Source organism: Hermetia illucens, chromosome 3 (assembly GCF_905115235.1).
Source record: "Hermetia illucens chromosome 3, iHerIll2.2.curated.20191125, whole genome shotgun sequence".
Classification (NCBI taxonomy): Eukaryota; Metazoa; Arthropoda; class Insecta; order Diptera; family Stratiomyidae; genus Hermetia; species Hermetia illucens.
This window is the reverse complement of record NC_051851.1, coordinates 128,722,664-128,740,727: the sequence shown is the minus strand read 5'-3', so window position 1 is coordinate 128,740,727 and position 18,064 is coordinate 128,722,664. Positions and strand designations below refer to the sequence as shown.

Here is an 18,064-nt window from a genome sequence, read left to right as displayed (position 1 = left end):
AGAATAGGCGCTACTCAAACATCCACAATGCAGATGCCATTGGAGACAGCGTAGAAGTTATTGACCGTGAAGAAAGTTCGAATTGTATAGGTTGTTTGCCGTCCGAGGGAAAAGAGGTAATTCAAATGTCTCATGTCATGAATGCAAAAATGAGGTTGATACAGATAAACCTCAATCATTGCAGGGTCAGACAGGATTTGTTCATGCAGACCACTTACGATTCCGCAATGGAAATTTCCATTATAAGTGAACCATGCAGAAACCTTGACGGTGGTATATGGGTCAAAGATTGGACTAGTGGGGCAGCGGTATAGGCGTGCGGTCGCCAAACCATAGAATGTACCATGGGTCAGTCGACTAGTGGTTTTAAATGGGAAAAAACAAGCGATATATTCGTATCCAGTTGCTACGCTCAATCGAACGTTACATTGTCTGAATTTCAGGACCTGTCCTGAGTCCAATAGTGGTAGTCGGTGACTTCAATGCTTGACCCATCGAGTGGGGCAACAAAGAGACTAACGCAAAAGGGTGGTGCTTATTAGGACCATTTGCCCAGTTCGATACAGTTCTGGCGAACGAAAGTGATCTAAACACCTGGGGGGGTCAGGTTTAATTGCAAATCTGACTTTTGTCGGCCCTGCGCTGACACCTAATATGTCCTGGCATATTAGTGAGGACTTTACGTTCAGCGTCCACCACCAGGCTGAACTATGGAGGACCCCAGAACAGGAGACCCGTATACCGAGAGCCAAAATCGAAAAGAACGCCAGGATGGCCTGTCAAAACAATAGATGAACAAACATTCATGGGTTATGGCTACACCAGCCTAGCATGGCAGGCACCTCTACGGATATAGCTCTCCATGCCACACAATACATTGCTAAGGCATATGACGCACCGATGCCTAGAAGATGCTCATTCCCCACTAGAAGAGCCAATTACTGATGGAATAATGAACTCTCGCTCCTCACTAACAGATTTTAAAATATCAACCATACCTACTCTAATGTTGATCATCAAACTCACTTGACTAGGATGTATTTCTGGAAGTATAGCAATGAATTACCGAATTCACTGGAACAGCTGTAGATAAGACGTGGCAGTTGTCCAAATGCCGTGCAGAATGCCGGCAGGTCAGAAAGCGAAATCAACACAGAAGAAACACGCTGGAATATGAATAACGACCCCTCAAGCGACTTTGTGATTAGGCGTCTGAAATTACCAAACGTAGTGACATATAAGCAGATGTTGACAGATACACTTATATAAGTGTACCTTATCAGTTTCCCGAAATTTTAAACCTTAGGTATAACTCTCTTTTCTTTATTAGCGAAGGTCAACTCAGAATTCTCGCCTGATTACCCCCAAGCTAGGCTCCTTAGATATCTTTTCATAGGTCTTATCTCTACAAAAAAATGTTTTCTCAATTACTGGCTCCAATTTAGCTTTATTAGTTAAAACCTCTTATAAATTCCAATTCATTGTTTACCTTTTGAAATACCACTAGCCAGTTCCATATTTCATGCATTTAATCGTTGTGGAACTTTATACTCAACACAATTTTAGACTTGAGTGCATTGATAAGTAATTAGAGTTGTTAAAACCATAACCCCACATGAGTGACATTATATAACTGATTGGTATTATTTCATACCATTTATTCAAATACTCACTGGTTACAAACAATTTAATACAACAGAAATGACATTTCCGTTCTGCATAGAATGCAATCGCCCATCTATCAAAGTTTACTCAGTGCACTTTTCTCGGAGCCGGCATTGAGATACGTTGCTTTTCACTGCAATTTTTCAACCAATTAAAAATTTTTTAAAAAAAATTCAATTTTATTGTTTAAATTGTCACCATGGTGCAGATTCTGGTTCTTTTGTTCTTGCAGTCAACGTTATTTTCTTCTGCTATTACTTTTCATTGCTTGAAACATCATCGAAATATTGACCGCTTCCATTTATTAAGAAAATGCCAACGTTCACTACAATCCATTGTTGGCTTGAATAACACCGATAGTGCCAGAGATTGTGGTCAATTTACAAAGTCAGTTAAAGGATTAGCTTTTAATTATAGGCCGAGTTTTCAGCGGTTTAATTGCTTTGACACCAAACTTAGGTCAGGTAAGCTATCGTTTTCTATCTTCAAAACGAAATATTTACTAGATTGTGCACATCACCTCATAGACGGCAGCTTTTCTAGATTACACAGAGTGCAAAATACTTCATTCTTCAAAGATTTGTCTACAAGGTAAATAGCAATAATTTAATCATGCACGGATCTTTTTAAGACATTAATCTTCCTTTCTAAGATTCTGTGGAAAACAAAACCTCATTAAAATCGGTTCACCGTCTCTCTGTATGATTGTCACACGCAATTTTCTCAGGAGCGGTTATATCTGTTAACATGAAATTCCACGCATGTAGTGAATGAAATGCATCATCATCAACGGCGCAACAACCGATATCCGGTCTAGGCCTGCCTTAATAAGGAACTCCAGACACCCCGGTTGTGCACAAATTCGATATCCCTAAAAGCTGTCAGGCATCTTAACCAACGCTATCGCTCCATCTCAGGAAGGGTCTGCTTCGTCTTCTTTTTCTACCGTAGATATTGTCCTTATAGACTTTCCGGGCTGGATCATCCTCATCTGTAAGGATTAGGTAACCTGGACACTGCAACCCGTTGAACCGTATTTTATCCACAACTCGTCGTGGTATCGCTCATAGATTTCGTCTTTATGTAGACTACGGAATCGTCCGTCCTCATGTAGGGGGCTAAAAATTCTCCGAAGGATTCTTCTCTCGAACGCCGCCAAGAGTTCACAATTTTTCTTACTAGGAAACCCAGGTTTCCGAAGAATACATAAGGACTGGCAAGATCATTGTCTTGTACAGTAAGAGCTTTGACCATATGGTGAGACGTTTCGAGCGGAACAGTTTTTGTAAGCTGAAATAGGCTCTGTTGGCTGCTAACAACCGTGCGCAGACTTCATCGTCATAGCTGTTATCGGTTGTGATTTTCGGCCCGAGTGAATGACATTGTTCTGTGTTAAGTTTACATGCATTAAAGGCATGTTAATTTTTTTCTTCAATGGCATCAATTGCAAAATACGAGAGTGGGGATCAGAAAGTCAAGTTAACATTTTCAAAGACCCATTCTCGTTGATGTTATTGTTTTTTGTATGTCCCCTGGGAACCGGCAGGTTAACAGTTCAATCAAGACCTGATACCACCCATGAACTACTCCAACAGGACTCATGGCAGGCACTTAGCCTATATTCCAAGAAACACACTATCGTTTATGGCCAAAAACAGCCAAACCCAACGGGACTGGACACGTGTTGCAAGCTACAGGGATTAGTTATTAATGTTTCAGGGTTAGGAATGTTTAGTCGTTATTGAGTTGATAATATTTAAGTTGAAAAAATGTTAGCGTTTTCTACTCGTTTTTACTACTAAAGGTTATCTACACCCTCCGTGTGGATCAGGTACTTCTCCACAACTCTACTAACCATTGTGAACCATTGGGGCACCGAGGGGTAATGATAGATCAATGTAAGAAAAGAGAAGGGGGATTGCAGGAAATGCCATACCGCAAGCAAACTGAAACTATATGTATTATAATATGACTCTAGCCTCCTTAAAGAAATATAAAAGGTCATCAATCATGCAAGGATCTCTACTCAAAAAGATTTGTTGAAGGTTAAAAAACTTGTTATACCATCTACACTTAACTCGAAACCGGAAATAGTTCTTACACTAGAAGATTATGTGTTCGTTATTTCCACTAACTATTCAAGTGCATTTGTCCGAATTTATGGTTATGTTTCCAAATTTTTTCAAAAAACTGATTGGTCAGAAGGCGATCCAGTAATTTTTCTTAGGAAGCTGTAAGCGTACGCGTAGCCCTCCATTGAATTATGGGTAAACCTGGCTGAATGTTCGAGAAAAATGGACCTTTGACACGTGATATTGCCAAGTCATCCACCCACTCTCCGTAGGAGTATTCCTGAAGAACATCTACAGGGGAGGGTTTGACCAAACTTGTAGGGCTACAGCCCAGATCCTTACAGACCTCTACATGGGCGACCTCATTTAATAGATGTCCCGCGTGCGCTGGGCACCATAGACTTAAAAGTGGGGTCAAAAGCAAGGGCATGTATTTTGCCAATTAAGTGATGCGATGGCGTAGTTAGTTTGAATAATTTACAAGTATGGAGAGAGTCTGTGATGATAGCAACCTTCTTCTCACCCATCCTGAAAGCCACCTTGATGTCCGAAGCACGGCAAAGAGGTTCAGCGGCCAAAACCAAACTGACATCTAAAGAAAAACTTGAGACTTGCGTCCCATCCGGACCAACCACCGCACAGGCAGATCCACCACTCATGAACGCAGCATCAGATGCCAGAACGAGAAAATTCATACGCAGCCGCCACCTGAGCTCTGCCCCTCAAATCATGCCACAGAAGACGAGGAGAGGCCTTTTTCAGCATCCGGGTTCTGAACCACCAAATGATAGGTTTTGGGGTTGCTTTTCTGTAATTTAAGAAGTTTTTTGGCTGCCAAAAGGAAATGGAGAGGCGACTCGTTGGCCAACGCAAAAATCTGGTGCAATGGGGTGGTTCTGGTCAGCCTCAAGCATCTTCTCAGGATACAAACAGCTATTGAGTTAAGCTTGTTTTCAAAATATATGTGTGTTTTATAGTGGACATAGCGGCATACTCTATAAGAGCCATACCACAGATCAATAGAGATTGAGACCGCAAGAAAAACCAGCTGAAAATCAACCTGCCTACCTTTACGGTTTTAGGAATAATGGAGTGCAAGTAGTTCCTCACCGAACTCCTCCTCATTATCTCCCTACCTAAAAAGGGGATGGATTTGACATGCGCAAGGGTAAGATTATTAATTTTAATGAGCAGGTGTGTTACCCTGCTTCTCTTGTAGGATGCAGATTTGCAACGCATTTACATTTGGAAGTTGACAACCAATCGTCTCCAGTGGCCGAAATAAGAACATCGTCCGCATATTGGAAGATTTCAATGCTATCAGAGTATTTATTAAACAGAGATTCTTTATGGATATTAAACAATGTTGGACTCAAAACGCATCCTTGGGAAATGCCATTTCCAACTTGAACGCTGCCAATCTAATTGGAGATGTCGATTGGACATTAGCCTTGGCAGCCATTAAATAATCTCAGCAGAATAGCGGAAATGTGACATTATGTTGCTGAGGGTAGCCAGATGAACCTTCTTATAAGCGTTCTTCACATTCAGCACCATAGCTGTTGACTTTTATATTTTGTTATCGAAAAATGTAAAAGGATATCATTGACGTAAACCGACGTAGATTTGCCTGCAGTTAGCAAGCAGGACTTTGTATTCATCAATTAAATCATTGATACGCACCTTGAAAATGGAGTTAAGCAGTTTGGCAAACACATTTATGAGAGCAATAGGGCGGTAACTGGTCAAAAGTTCTGGGTCCTTAAGCGTTTTTGGGGTAGGTACCACCCGAATAATAGCCCCCCCTCAGAAGGACACAATCTGCACCAGATGAGGTTAAGCCCCTGTAGCAGTGCAGAAAATGTTTCCGGCGCCAACAAGCGTACAAGTTGATAATTGATATTATCCGTACCATGAGCGGAGGCACGGTTTTGCCTTAGCAATGAAGCAGTTAGCACTTCTAGAGAGAAAGGCTGAGAAACAGTCGGATACCAAAGGATACCAGGAAGAGAGGAGAAGGGGGGCTGTACTATAATAATAATAATCGTTGGCACAACAATCCATATTGGATCAGGGCCTTGAAGTGTGTTAGAGCACTTCATTCAAGACCGTAACGGTACTCTAGGAGGCAATGTGGTCAGCATTGCGCTCGCCCGAGATTATTACCCCGATTTGACTCAGGTACTCATTCACAGCTGAGTCGACTGGTATCCGACGTCAAATCATGATACAAATACCACTGCCACCAGTGAGATTTGAACCGCGACCTTCCGTATGACAGCCTTGCGCTCTAACCACAACCAGAAAATCAAGATATTCAAAGTTTTTCTTAGCATCAACCATGTTGGGGTAAACACGAAACCTCTGCATGGATTTCCAGAAGGACTTGACATCTTTTGTCACAGATAAGTCAGACCAAATTTCATGCCAACGTTTCCGCTTCATGTCAGCAATAACCATCTTCCACAAACGTTTGGCCTCCTCAAATGGGAGTAAATTCGAAGTTCTGGATCTAGCCCTGAATCGCCTATACGCGATTTGTTTCCTTTTAAAGTACAATTTAAGCTCTGGGGCCCACCACACCTTCGGCTGACCTATGTGGTTAGTGTAAGGTCTAGGCATCAGAAATTTGCCTTTTCAAAGTGTTAGTAAGAGTAGTAATGTCTGCTTGAGGCTCTAAATTGCTGATCTGCGCCTTTAACATATTTGAATCAATCTTAGATTTATGAGAAACATTTAGCATCTGCCAAGAGATACAAATGGGAGTGTGGTCATTATTAGATATTTTATCTGTAATCGGATTCCAATGCCAATATTGACTAGCAGATTTAGCAAGAGCTGTATCTAGAACCGAACCCGATTGATTAGACATAGATGGTGGGTCGAAGAAAGTGGGCATCCCATTATTAAGAAAATTAAATGAGGAGTTGCGGACAGCAGCCTTCAATCTCCTCCCTTTGCCATTACTGAGGTAATCACCCAGATTTTTGAAACTAGCATTAAAATCCCCAATGATGAGAACATTGTTATACTTCTCACAAAAAGTGAAGAGTCTACCAAAGGCTGTGTTGAACTCCCTGTTAGAGATTCTGGGAGGGCGATAGACTGACACAATCACGTGGTTGAGTGTTTCAGCTATGACATAATCTGAAATATAGTTGACTTGGCAGAAACTAATGGAATGACGCCATCATAGCTATCTTCCCTAAACTTTGCTATTAGATTAAAACCCAAAATAAACTTTGAGAGAGTAGATTGATTAATAGTATAAGTTCCTTGTAGGGCAAGAACACCAAAGTTGTTGCTGGGAAATTTGGTGATCACATTCCAGATTGGTTTAACAAAGTGTCTTCATGATGTCAGAGACCTTACTCTTAAGTTCCAGATCATCTGATCTTATAACATATTCTGGTACTTCGTCACTACAACGTACAAAAGATTTTCATAGACAGGGGGCATTGTTTTGAAAACGCTGGCAAGTGTTGTTGCTGGGGCCTTCTTCTGGGTCAAGCTCGGACTTCTCTTCTTTACAATATTATCATACTATACTTCTACTGCTATAGCTATCCGAACCTTGCAGTGGGCTATAATAATTGTTTGACTCCCCTAACTCTAGCGTTGTGAGAGACCTTTCCACGCAATAGACTTTTTTTGCCCTCATAAGTTTCCATCTTGAGGTTCGGGCCTTGCAAAACTTGTTGATTCTCAGAAGTGACCGACGAATTTGAAGAAAATCACAATGGTTCCTGCTTATGATATCTTGGCCGATCTCTATCTAAATTAAGTTAATAATACTATGTAACCATATTTTGTAAATTTACTGCAACCAAATTTTCAATAATATAGGCGATAGTATCGGATATTATTCTGAAAGTTATAATAGACCAAAATTGCCATTTTCGAGTGAAATTACTGCAACCTAAGACAGAAATGTCAGTATTCAGGTGAAATTAAGTGAACTCCATATACGCGACCTATGTACAATTGGGAATATCATATGTCGAAGCGTTGTTACGTAAAAACTTTTCATACCTGAAGCGCCTGATTTCCGACTTGTTGATATTTATCCACACTCGTTTTAGAAGAACTTTAAATTCCATGTGGAGAAATCAACTAGTTGCGGCGCATAGACAACCCTAATGCGCAAGCTCTTTTCATGTTCAACACTTTCCATTCTGCCGCACCTCCCAATTTCTGACTAACAGAAATCTAGTATTTATCAAAGTTGTAATATATCATTATCATTAAAGCAGAAAGTTACAGCATTTTTTCCCTAAAAAATTGAATGTTGACATTAGCTGTAAAAAAGAAGAGTGAAGAGATTACGAGGTGTTTACTTTTTTCAAAGACCTATTGTCGGAACAAAATGATGGTGGTTTCTGTATACAGTATCTTGGCCTCAAAATCCTCTCCACCTCCATATTTGTTCAAATAAAGTTAATAATAGTATACATACTAATATATTTTGAAAAAAATTACTGCAGACTCTCTTTAAGTTTTTCCACCAACCAAATTTGCAACAATAAAGGCGATAGTATCGGTCATGATCCTGGAAAGTTTGCAGAAGATCTTACCATTGTTAACAAAGTTATAATAGGTCAAAGTTACCTCTTTAGTATGAAATTATTGCATCTTAAGACATAAAATGTCAGCATCACATGAAGGTGAATGGTCCGGGGTAATCAATTCATATGCGCTACGAGCTATGTACGAAAGGAAATATCATGTCCAAGCATTATTACATAAGCTCTTATACCTGAAGCGCCGAGCTTCCAGTTTCCAGCTTGTTTTCATTAAATCGCCTAAATTTCAATAATAAAAATCCAAAGTTCCAGATTCATAAAAATAAAAGAATCACGAATGAAGTAGCTAAAGTTTGTGTGAAAGTGAGGATAGACGTTAAACTACATCCGTAACACCGCAAAGCAAAGTAGTTATGCTGGGTGGTTACTTAATAGGAATATTTGACAGATGCACTTAAAAGAAAAGACGAACAAAAGACTTAAGCGAGTAACTTCAATTCACAGTAGTTTACTTTTTCATTTTTTTAATTAACCATTTAGATAGAAGTTTGTTTATCTATATTTTAGAAAAAATAGAAATATATTATCAAAGGGATTCTCACAATTTAAAAAAATCCTAACTATTTTATTTTTCTTCTTTCGCTATTGAGAATGGAATCAGACAAAACTTCATGGGAAGACGCGTAAATATATTTAGGTACATCATACACACATACAGGAAAAACTACAAGCGGAGACGAATTTGGGGTTCGGATATTGAAAATATTCGTAAATCTCTTAGACAACTTTCTCTAAAAGGTCAAACAAATGGCCCCGCATTGCACGACTAATACAAAAATCTGAGGAATAATAACTCTGCAGCAGCGCTTCAAACTGAAATATACAGGGTGCGGCAGCATAACTTCCTTTTTTAAAATGCGCGCCACTCAGTTAGTTGATGTCATAGCGGAGCGCTAGTGGTCTCGTTCAAGAGGGGATACTGTAAAGTTTCGTCCCGACACGGTTCAGTCGCCATCATGTGTTGGAATAGTGAGGAGCGTGCCTTTGCCGTTGAGGTTTACTTTTCAAGCGGATGTTCGGTTATTGCAACACAGCGTGCATTTCGGAATCGCTTTAATTTAACCCCGTTGGTTCCCGTCCCAGACCGCAAATCAATTGTTACATGGGTCACTACATTCAGACAAACTGCAAGTGCGACAAAAGGAAGAACTGGAGTCCCTCGGCCCGTTAGATCACCTGAGAACGTTAAAGCAGTGAGAGCGTCAGTGTTGCGATCGCCACGGCGTTCTGCGCGCAAACACGGTGCCCTTGCTCTATCTGATCGTTCTGTGAGAAGAATTCTTCGTGATGATCTTCATTTTCATCCCTATAAGATGGCGATAGTGCAGGAACTTTCAGAACGTGACTTCAATTCTCGGATGAACGCGTGTGAGCTTCTTCTTGATGTCGTTCCCGAGGGTGCTATTGGTTTTTTAGCGATGAAGCCCATTTTCATTTGTGTGGGTCGGTTAACAAACAAAACATGCGCTACTGGGCTGACACCAACCCTCGAGAATTGCATCAAAAGCCTTTGCATTCACCCAAAGTCACAGTGTGGTGTGCAATTTCCTCAGCTGGAATTATTGGTCCCTGGTTTTTTGAGGAAAATGAGGTTACAGTGACAGTGAATTCGGACCGGTATGTAAACATGCTACAGAATTTTTTTTCCCACGGCTAGAAAATTTGGATTTGGGGGACACTTGGTTCCAACAAGACGGTGCAACAGCATACACTTCAAGAGCATCGATAGCTGTTTTGAGGGAACACTTTCCAGAGCGCCTTATCTCAATTAGAGGCGATTTGGAATGGCCGGCACGCTCTCCCGATCTGTCCCCTTGTGATTTTTTTCTATGGGGTTTTTTGAAATCCCGTGTTTATGTGAACCGTCCAAGAACCCTACAAGATTTGAAGACCAACATACAAGAAGAAATTGCCAACATAACACCTGCTTTGCTACAAGAGTCATGACAAACGCCAGAAATCAATAGTTTTTATTGAGTTTTGAAAGGAAGTTATGCTGCCGCACCCTGTATATCCAGGGAGAAATGTTTCAGGAGAACCAGAAAACTTCTAATACAAAATTCTGAGAAACAAAGTAAAATTTGTTTGCCCGCTATTAGAGTTGTGTTTCATAATCTATACCAGTCGAGAATAATGTAGCAATTGCAATCAAAATTGCTGACATACGACTAGTCCGCCTTGGTGAGGACACAAGAAAATAGTGCAATCTTAGGGGAAAAATTGTGAATGAGTGCACCTTGAAAGAAGAGAACATTTTATTCCACTTACCTAACACTTTTTTGAAATAATAAAAGTGTGAAGGTAGCGCGTTTATATTGGATAATAGGGCAAACCTTCAAAGCACTTTACAAGTGTGCGCTTCAAAATTTTCAATTTAGCTCGTATCGCTGAAGAAATCGCCGAATGAATTCTTAGTCATATTGTTAGGTCTCTTCTCCTTTGCCCCCCGAACGTTCGAATATACCCCACGTTCGCAATCATGAGACTAGTTGAAGTGATGAAATTAAACCTACTGCTCTTGCACCACAAAGATACAAGGGCAGCCCTACAACTCTGTCAGCTTTTACTGCCAGCAGAAAGGAACAGACTGGGACTTGCTACAAGTTAATTTGACTAACCTTTATGTTTGAAAACATAAATGCGGTCTAATATGTGCGCCAAAACCGTTACTTACTGAAGATTCTTTTGTGTTGGGCTTGTCTTCCAACGAAAGTTCCACTTCCTTGCATCTGATTTCTTTAGATATTGCAATTGAGGTAGCCTATGTCCTTATTTCCAAGAAGCTTCACCTTCCTTCGCAGTGTCTTCCGATGCCGTTGGGTAAGAGCCTTCCTAGGTTCATGGTGTCCGGTCTGCGTGTATCCTTTTCCACATACCGGTATTTCACCAATTGCATTCACATTACCAGCTTTTCTTCCTTCCACTTTTCTTGGTAACGGCGGACTCTCTCTGAAGTTTCCTTCTGTCGAGCTTTCCTCTGCCACTTTCTGGCAGAATTAGGTAACAGTGCCACCGGCTGATCGGCAGTAGTCAGGTTTCCAGTTTCTATCACTCTGGAAGTTGCTGGACTCTTCTTTCTGACTAACCGGGCCGTAGCCACTAAGTTCTGATTTTCCACTAAAAAAGAAAAAATGCCTTCCGCAGATTTGATTGTGAGGAAGCATGAATTTGGTGAGGCCTCCAAAATCCCTGCTGCGTTCGCAATTTAATTGCTCGAATTCGCTGGTGAATTCGAAGTCTGTGACTCCTTACCACTTGGTGAGTCAAAGTTCATAGTATCCATATTCATGACGTTCTCAGTGCAATAGTGAACTACAATACTGAAGTCTAACTCGCCAAGACGGTGTCCGAAAGGAGTCACCATCCCTTGTTGACGATCGTTAACGTCTGTCATATATTGCCCATCGAATTGGTGGACCTCGGCGCAAAACCGGGATGTCTGGAGTTCCTTATTAAGGCAGGCCTATACCGGATACCGGTTGTTGCGCCGTTGATGATGATACATTGCCCATTTTTTTCACAAATTCAAAAATATTTCAAAAATTTCATTTTGCAAAAGATTCAGTTCAAGATATTTTTCGCTAAAAACTATCGAAAATCCAACACGTCCAGCTTCTTTGTGATATAACTTATGCAGATGGCTCAAACTTGGGTTGTAGTCAATGTATTGCCCGATCCCAAAATCAACACTGCTTTTCTTGTTTAGAAGCCGTCGACTTGTTCATAGATTGGATAGATTATGGCGAACCGATACGTTCGGAAAAATCACCCCCACTTTGAACGGCAAACATCTTTGAGCTTTCTAGCTTTTGGAATATTAGTTCAGAAATAGTCACTTCGAAAAATAACACTTTTCCTTTGAAATGTGTTTCATCAGTAATTTACCTATTCTGATTTTTTAGAAAACAAAACTTCATTTCCACGAAAACAATCTCATCGACACATCTTAGACCAACCTGAACAGTATTACAACTGCCTAGCACTATCCTGCCCAGAAATCGGCAATCTGACAACTTTGGTGGGGGACAGTCACTTCAATTACTACACATTGTATGCAAACCCTATCCGTAAGTTCCTTTCACCCTCAGACCTTGTTTACGCTTCTACTGAAAGACTGCGCTATTCCAGCATCTCGAAATATAACTTGTATACCAGAACTTGGACTTTTCGAAGTTCATGACTCATTAAGAAACTTTAGTGCAGCACTAACAGCCTGCAGTAATGGATCAGGAACCTCACTCGCTCATGTAATTTCTGAAGATAGAACTAATGGTTTCGCGGATCTTATGAGGGCGAAATTCTCAAATAAAAAGTTGAAGGTGCGCGCGGCATATGTGGGGCTAAATTACTCAACACCATCAAAGGAATTCCAAACTACTAAAACGAAAGAAAACTTATTGTGTTATACCTACCGAGCTTGGGCGCCAGGATATCCAAGGTAATTAGAGATTTGCTATGTTCACATCAGAATAATTAGTAACTTTCAGAAATCATGGACATGACGGATGTGTGGCTGTTACAACAAACAATTCTTGGGTGACGACAGACTGCACCAAGCCGCTACCATTTATTTGTGAAATTCATCCCTCCGCACCGATCAATGAAGAACTAAATTTTTTTCTTTAAATCAAAATCCATATATTTTTAAGGTTTCTTGTTTGTCAAATGAAATTTTTTTTCAATACTTAAGATAGTTTATAAGGAATAAATTCTTCATTCTCCTTCGGAAAGTATTTGGAACATTTGCCAAGCTATATCTAGTGAAGCAGTATGTAAGCACCCTTAAAGAAGGCGGGTAACTAAACTTGTGGACATCAAATCCATAATAGAAAGTTATCTGAACACTATTGGACAATCTGGAAATACGAATCACCTACAAAAGGAGAGAATGAAAAGATTTGGGTCTATTCCTAAATGATGGACTAACTTTACCCCCTATAAAAAGGCGAGGCTACGTCCCGAGCCTCTCTGCCAAGGTATAACTATTAGGCTATGTCAAGTGCACAATTCACATTTTACCAATTCAAACATACGATCCGCAAAGCGGCCGATGCAACCCCCGGGATCACCAAGCCTGGTAAGCGGTTCATCAATCGATAGAGTTGGCTTTGAATTGACGATGTTCAAGCGAAGTTCCTTGAGAAGAAACGCCTTTACCATAAATTTCTCGACGATGAAGCATTGGCCAATTGGGAAATTCGCAAAAATACCAATTGGGAAGTAAAGAAAGCGATCGCTGTTACCCGAATCTTTACGATATACTGGACACTCGGGGCGGTGAGGGAGACCTATATCGACTTGTCAAAAGCCGAGAACACCGGATATCGAACCCTACTGTTGCGTTAATGACAAGAACGATATTTTGCTTACTGTTGGACGGCAAGCGATGGATAGATGGGGGAACCTTTCGAGCAGCTTTCAATTAAAGAATTAGTTTATCCTCTGTTTTCACAAACACTGCCGGCATTTGGAGCAATTCCCCCTGTCAACACCACTGAAGTCGAGGAAGCAACAAAACCTGACAATATCGCATCTGAGCTTTGGAAAGCGAATAACTGGGAACCAACGAGTCATTGAAAAGGGTAGAACACCATCTGACTAGCAATAAAACTCCATCGTTCCAATATGGAAAAGGAAGGTAGTGCAGCAGAATATTCATATTGTCGTCTGACCCGATTGCTGTCCCACACCTTGAAGATTTTGTTAACGCAGTCTTGACTACCATATTCACGATGTCGTTCAAATAACCATGAATTAAGACGGTTTGCTCATAGAGAAACACTGTTACAAGCATCGCCCACTTTACATTGCATTTCTTCATCTAGAGGTAGCGTTTGACCGTGTGCACCAAAAACCCATCTCTTATTTTCTGCGGTAATACCTAATGACAGTGAGTTTTGGGGCCAGACAAGTACGCGTTCAAAACGGACTGGTGTTGCGCGGCCTTGAGCAGGAAACGACGATTAAAGTTTAGCATGCCCAAAAACCTCCGCAAATCCTTCACAGTTTTCGGGAAGCTTGTGATTGCTTGCACCTTGTCTGGGTCGGGCTGTATTCCATCAGGGGAAATGAAGTGGCCGAGGAATCTCACCTGTGTCTGGTGAAGCTTGCATTTATCAACGTTTAGGACTAAACCGGCCTCAAGGAGACGTTGAAAAATGCATTCGAGATAGGCTAAGTATTCAGACTCTAAGGAAGAAGCGACCACACCATCATCCAAATATACGAATGGTGACCAAACGACATTGTCGCCCTCTATGGTTCCAAGTGTTGGCCAAATATAAAAGCCAATAAACGGTGCCTCGCGGTAATAGAGACGAGTGTGGAAACGCAAGCTGAGGATTCGTCCGAGCTCCACACCAGAATAGTATAATTCACCACGAAGTGAAACTCACCCGCCTGAGTGGTTCGCCTACCTGTTGGTAGCGGTGTAAAAGCCACGAGGCCGGGAGAGCAATCGTGGAAGTTTAGTTGTTGTTGTTTATGTTTAAAATTACTTAAGTGTTTAATCACAATTGGTGACCGCAGCCTCAAGCTTAAATAAGGCCACAACGAGTTATCATCCAACAGCAATAAGATCGGCAACAACGGCAGCTCTAGGAGCAGCAAGCATCAACGACGTCGACATCGTGTAGTTTCCCAGTCTGTGCATCTGGTCGTGCATGCTATGAGAAGTTGGATTACAAGCTTGCATCGTTTCGTTGCTGAGAGCAGTGGTGGATTCCTATAGTTTATTTGTGAATGAAGAAGGTACCACTGTACAGCGCTCATCACTACGCAAGTAAACTACAACCATTTACAAATTAAATTAGGTTTTCTATTTATTTAATTTAAATATTTGATTAATTATTTAAATTTAAATATTGGAACAAACAAAGTTGGGCAGACTGTGCCTCTGTTGCTCCATGGTTTGTCCTGGTTCTCACTCTGCTATCGACAGTGGGGCTCGAGAGCTTTCGCTCCGGCTGTGAGTTCCGCTTCTGTTGTAATTGTAATTGTTCGTTATAATTTCGTTCGTTATGGAGATCGGACGACTCTTCGTTTTGTCCGGTTATTTTCGCGAATGTCGTTTTATAACAACGCGGCAAACGCCTTCGGCGCCTCTGCACTCCCCGTGGCCGTAGCGGCGGTATGAGTGCTACCGTTTTGGCGATGTAGCCCGGAGGCCTGGTTCCGGCAATTGGAGGCGCTGTGCGCGCTGGCGGGCATCAAGGAGTCGATTGGACTCGTCCCCGACTTTCTGGAGGAGTGTTCCTACCCGAAATTCAATGGCACCCTCTTCAAGCGACTGTCGGTAAGCGAGTCAGCAAAGCTGAATCACTTGCTGATGGAACTCACCTTAGGTGACCGCTCCCCGACCCAACTGTTGCGCGAGATGAAGCAGTTGAGCGAGGGTAAGGTTGGAGTTAAGCTTCTGGTTGCAGCGACTTCCGGAAAGCACCCAGGCCATCTTGGCCTGTGCGGACTCCGGATCGTTAGAGATGTTAGCAAACACTGCTGACAAAATCCATGACATGCATACGCGCCCCGTGGTCAGTGAACTGTTGCGGTAAGCCATGTGCCAAAATGCTGAGCACCAGCAGGTACCGTCGTATTTTTGCCGAAAAAGCTGATTGACACAGGCGCAGACGTCTCAGTTCTCCCGGTAGTGCGGAATTACAAACTGATTCTGCATGAGCTCAAACTAGCGGCGGCAAATTCTTCAACCTTATACACTTACAGCTACGGCAAGTAGAGGTAAATCTAGGACTTCAACGAACGTTCTCATCGCGTTTAGTTGTAGCGGATATCAGTAGTCCCATATTAAGCGCAGACTATCTAGGCCACTATGGATCGCTAGTGGATCTGGAGAATTGATCTCTTGTAAATCCCGCAACTTCGCTCAGGTCTTCAGGTAAAGTTGCCACCTGCTCTACTGTCAGTCTTTCGATCACTTTGAAGAAGTAGCGGTCCCTCGCATTCGCGCGCTTCTTCAAAAATACAGCAACATAGCTACTCAAAGTAGTCTCTCGCAGACAGCTAAGCATGATGTACAGCACCACATCTGCACTAATGACTCTAATATCTTCTCAAGGGTGCTTCATTACCACCCCAGAAGCTTGCTGTTGCTTAGAAAGAATTCGACGCACTTTTAAAGCAGGGTATTTGCAGACCATCAAATAGCAGCTGGCCTTCTCCACTACACATGGTTCCAAAGTCTAACGGCGAATGGAGACTATGTGGTGATTACAGACGTTTGAATGCTCAGACCATTCCAGACCGCTATCTCGTACCACTCATCCACAACTTTGCACACAACATCGCTAACTGTGTTGTTTTCACCTCTTGGACTTAGCCAAGTCATACCATCAGATCCCTGTAGCTCCGGAAGATATTCCGAAAACCGCAATATGCACACCCTTCGAACTTTTCAAGTTCGCATGGATGCCTTTTGGTTTGTGCAAGGCGGTACAAACTTTTCAGAGGTTCATCTACTCTGTCCTGCGAAACTTTAACTTTTGTTTCGGATACTTGGATGATGTTTTGGTAGCCTCTTCTTCAGAGTCTAAGCATTTGAGGCCGGTCTTGTGGGTAACGTTGGAAAGTGCAAATTCTTTCAACAGCAGGTGAAGTTTTTAGGCCACATGATTACTCTTCAGGGAATCCAACCGGATCCAGGTAAGGTTCAGACCATCATATACTTCCCACAACCTACAACGGTCAAGGAAATGCGAAGGTTTTTTGGAATATTAAACATCTCTCATCTTTTCTTTCTCAAAGCCACACAACATCAAGGGATCCTCATTGCCTACTTGTGTGGACCCAAGACTAAGGACTCACGCGTGATTACGTGGTCTACAGAGGGCGTTCAGGCTTTTGAGCTAGCCAAACGACAGCTGGCTGACGCTACACTCTTGACATTTCCTCAAACAGATGCATCCCTAGATATCGGAGTAGGTGCGACCCTTCAACAAAAGATGAACAAAATCTGGCAGCCGTTGAATTTCTTTTCCAAGAAATTGAATACAGCTCAACAGAACTACACCACCTATGATCGTGAGCTATTAGCCGCATACATGGCAATAAAGTACCTCCGATACTCCCTGAGACCGTTGATAATTTCTCCTATCTAGGGTCGAAAATCACAACCGATAACAGCTATGATGATGAAATCCGCGCACGGTTGTTGTCAGCCAACAGAGCCTATTTCAGCTTACAAAAACTGTTCCGCTCGAAACGTCTCACCGTAGGGTCAAAGCTCTTACTGTATAAGACTATGATCTTGCCAGTCATCATGTATTCCTCGGAGACTTGGGTTCTTAGCAAGAAGAATTGCGAACTCGAATTTTTGGCCCCCTATATGAGGATGGACGATTCCGTAGCCTACATAATGACGAAATCTATCAGCAATACCATGACCGCCCGGTTGTGGGTAAAATTCGGCTCAATAGGTTACGGTGGACGGGTCACTTAATCCGTATGGATGAGGATGATCCCACCCGGAAAGTCTATAAGGGCAATATCTGTGGTAGAAAAAGCAGACGAGGCAGATCCTGCCTAAGATGGAGTGATGGCGTAGATCAGGACGCCAGACAGCTTTTAGGGATATCGAATTGGTAGACCTCGGCGCAAAACCGGGATGTCTGGAGTTTTTTATTAAGGCAAGCCTAGACCGGATACTGGTTGTTGCGCCGTTGATGATGATGATGATACTCCCTAGAAGGCAGGCAGTTTGCAGTGTTCACCGACCACAAGCCTCTTACC

At 42.0% G+C, this 18,064-nt stretch overlaps 1 protein-coding gene across 2 annotated transcripts; it reads left to right on the top strand.

Moving 5' to 3' along the window:
- Positions 1–1,778: 1,778 nt before the first annotated feature.
- On the top strand, positions 1,779–13,019 carry LOC119652415. Of its 2 annotated transcripts, XM_038056533.1 has the most exons (5): positions 1,779–2,129; positions 2,209–2,256; positions 12,223–12,387; positions 12,449–12,758; positions 12,808–13,019. In XM_038056533.1, the coding sequence occupies exons 1-5, from the start codon at positions 1,865–1,867 to the stop codon at positions 12,944–12,946; spliced, it is 927 nt and encodes a 308-aa protein (XP_037912461.1). In that variant the 5' UTR covers positions 1,779–1,864; the 3' UTR covers positions 12,947–13,019. The 2 variants fall into 2 exon arrangements, with proteins under 2 accessions (XP_037912461.1, XP_037912462.1); XM_038056534.1 differs by lacking the exon at positions 2,209–2,256.
- The last annotated feature ends 5,045 nt before the right edge of the window (positions 13,020–18,064 follow it).

Coding starts and splice junctions, on each gene's coding strand:
- LOC119652415 (XM_038056533.1), top strand. CDS start 1,865: ATGGTGCAGATTCTGGTTCTTTTGTTCTTGCAGTCAACGTTATTTTCT. Junction 2,130..2,208: donor TGACACCAAACTTAGGTCAG/GTAAGCTATCGT, acceptor CAGCTTTTCTAG/ATTACACAGAGTGCAAAATA. Junction 2,257..12,222: donor TTCAAAGATTTGTCTACAAG/GTAAATAGCAAT, acceptor CTGATTTTTTAG/AAAACAAAACTTCATTTCCA.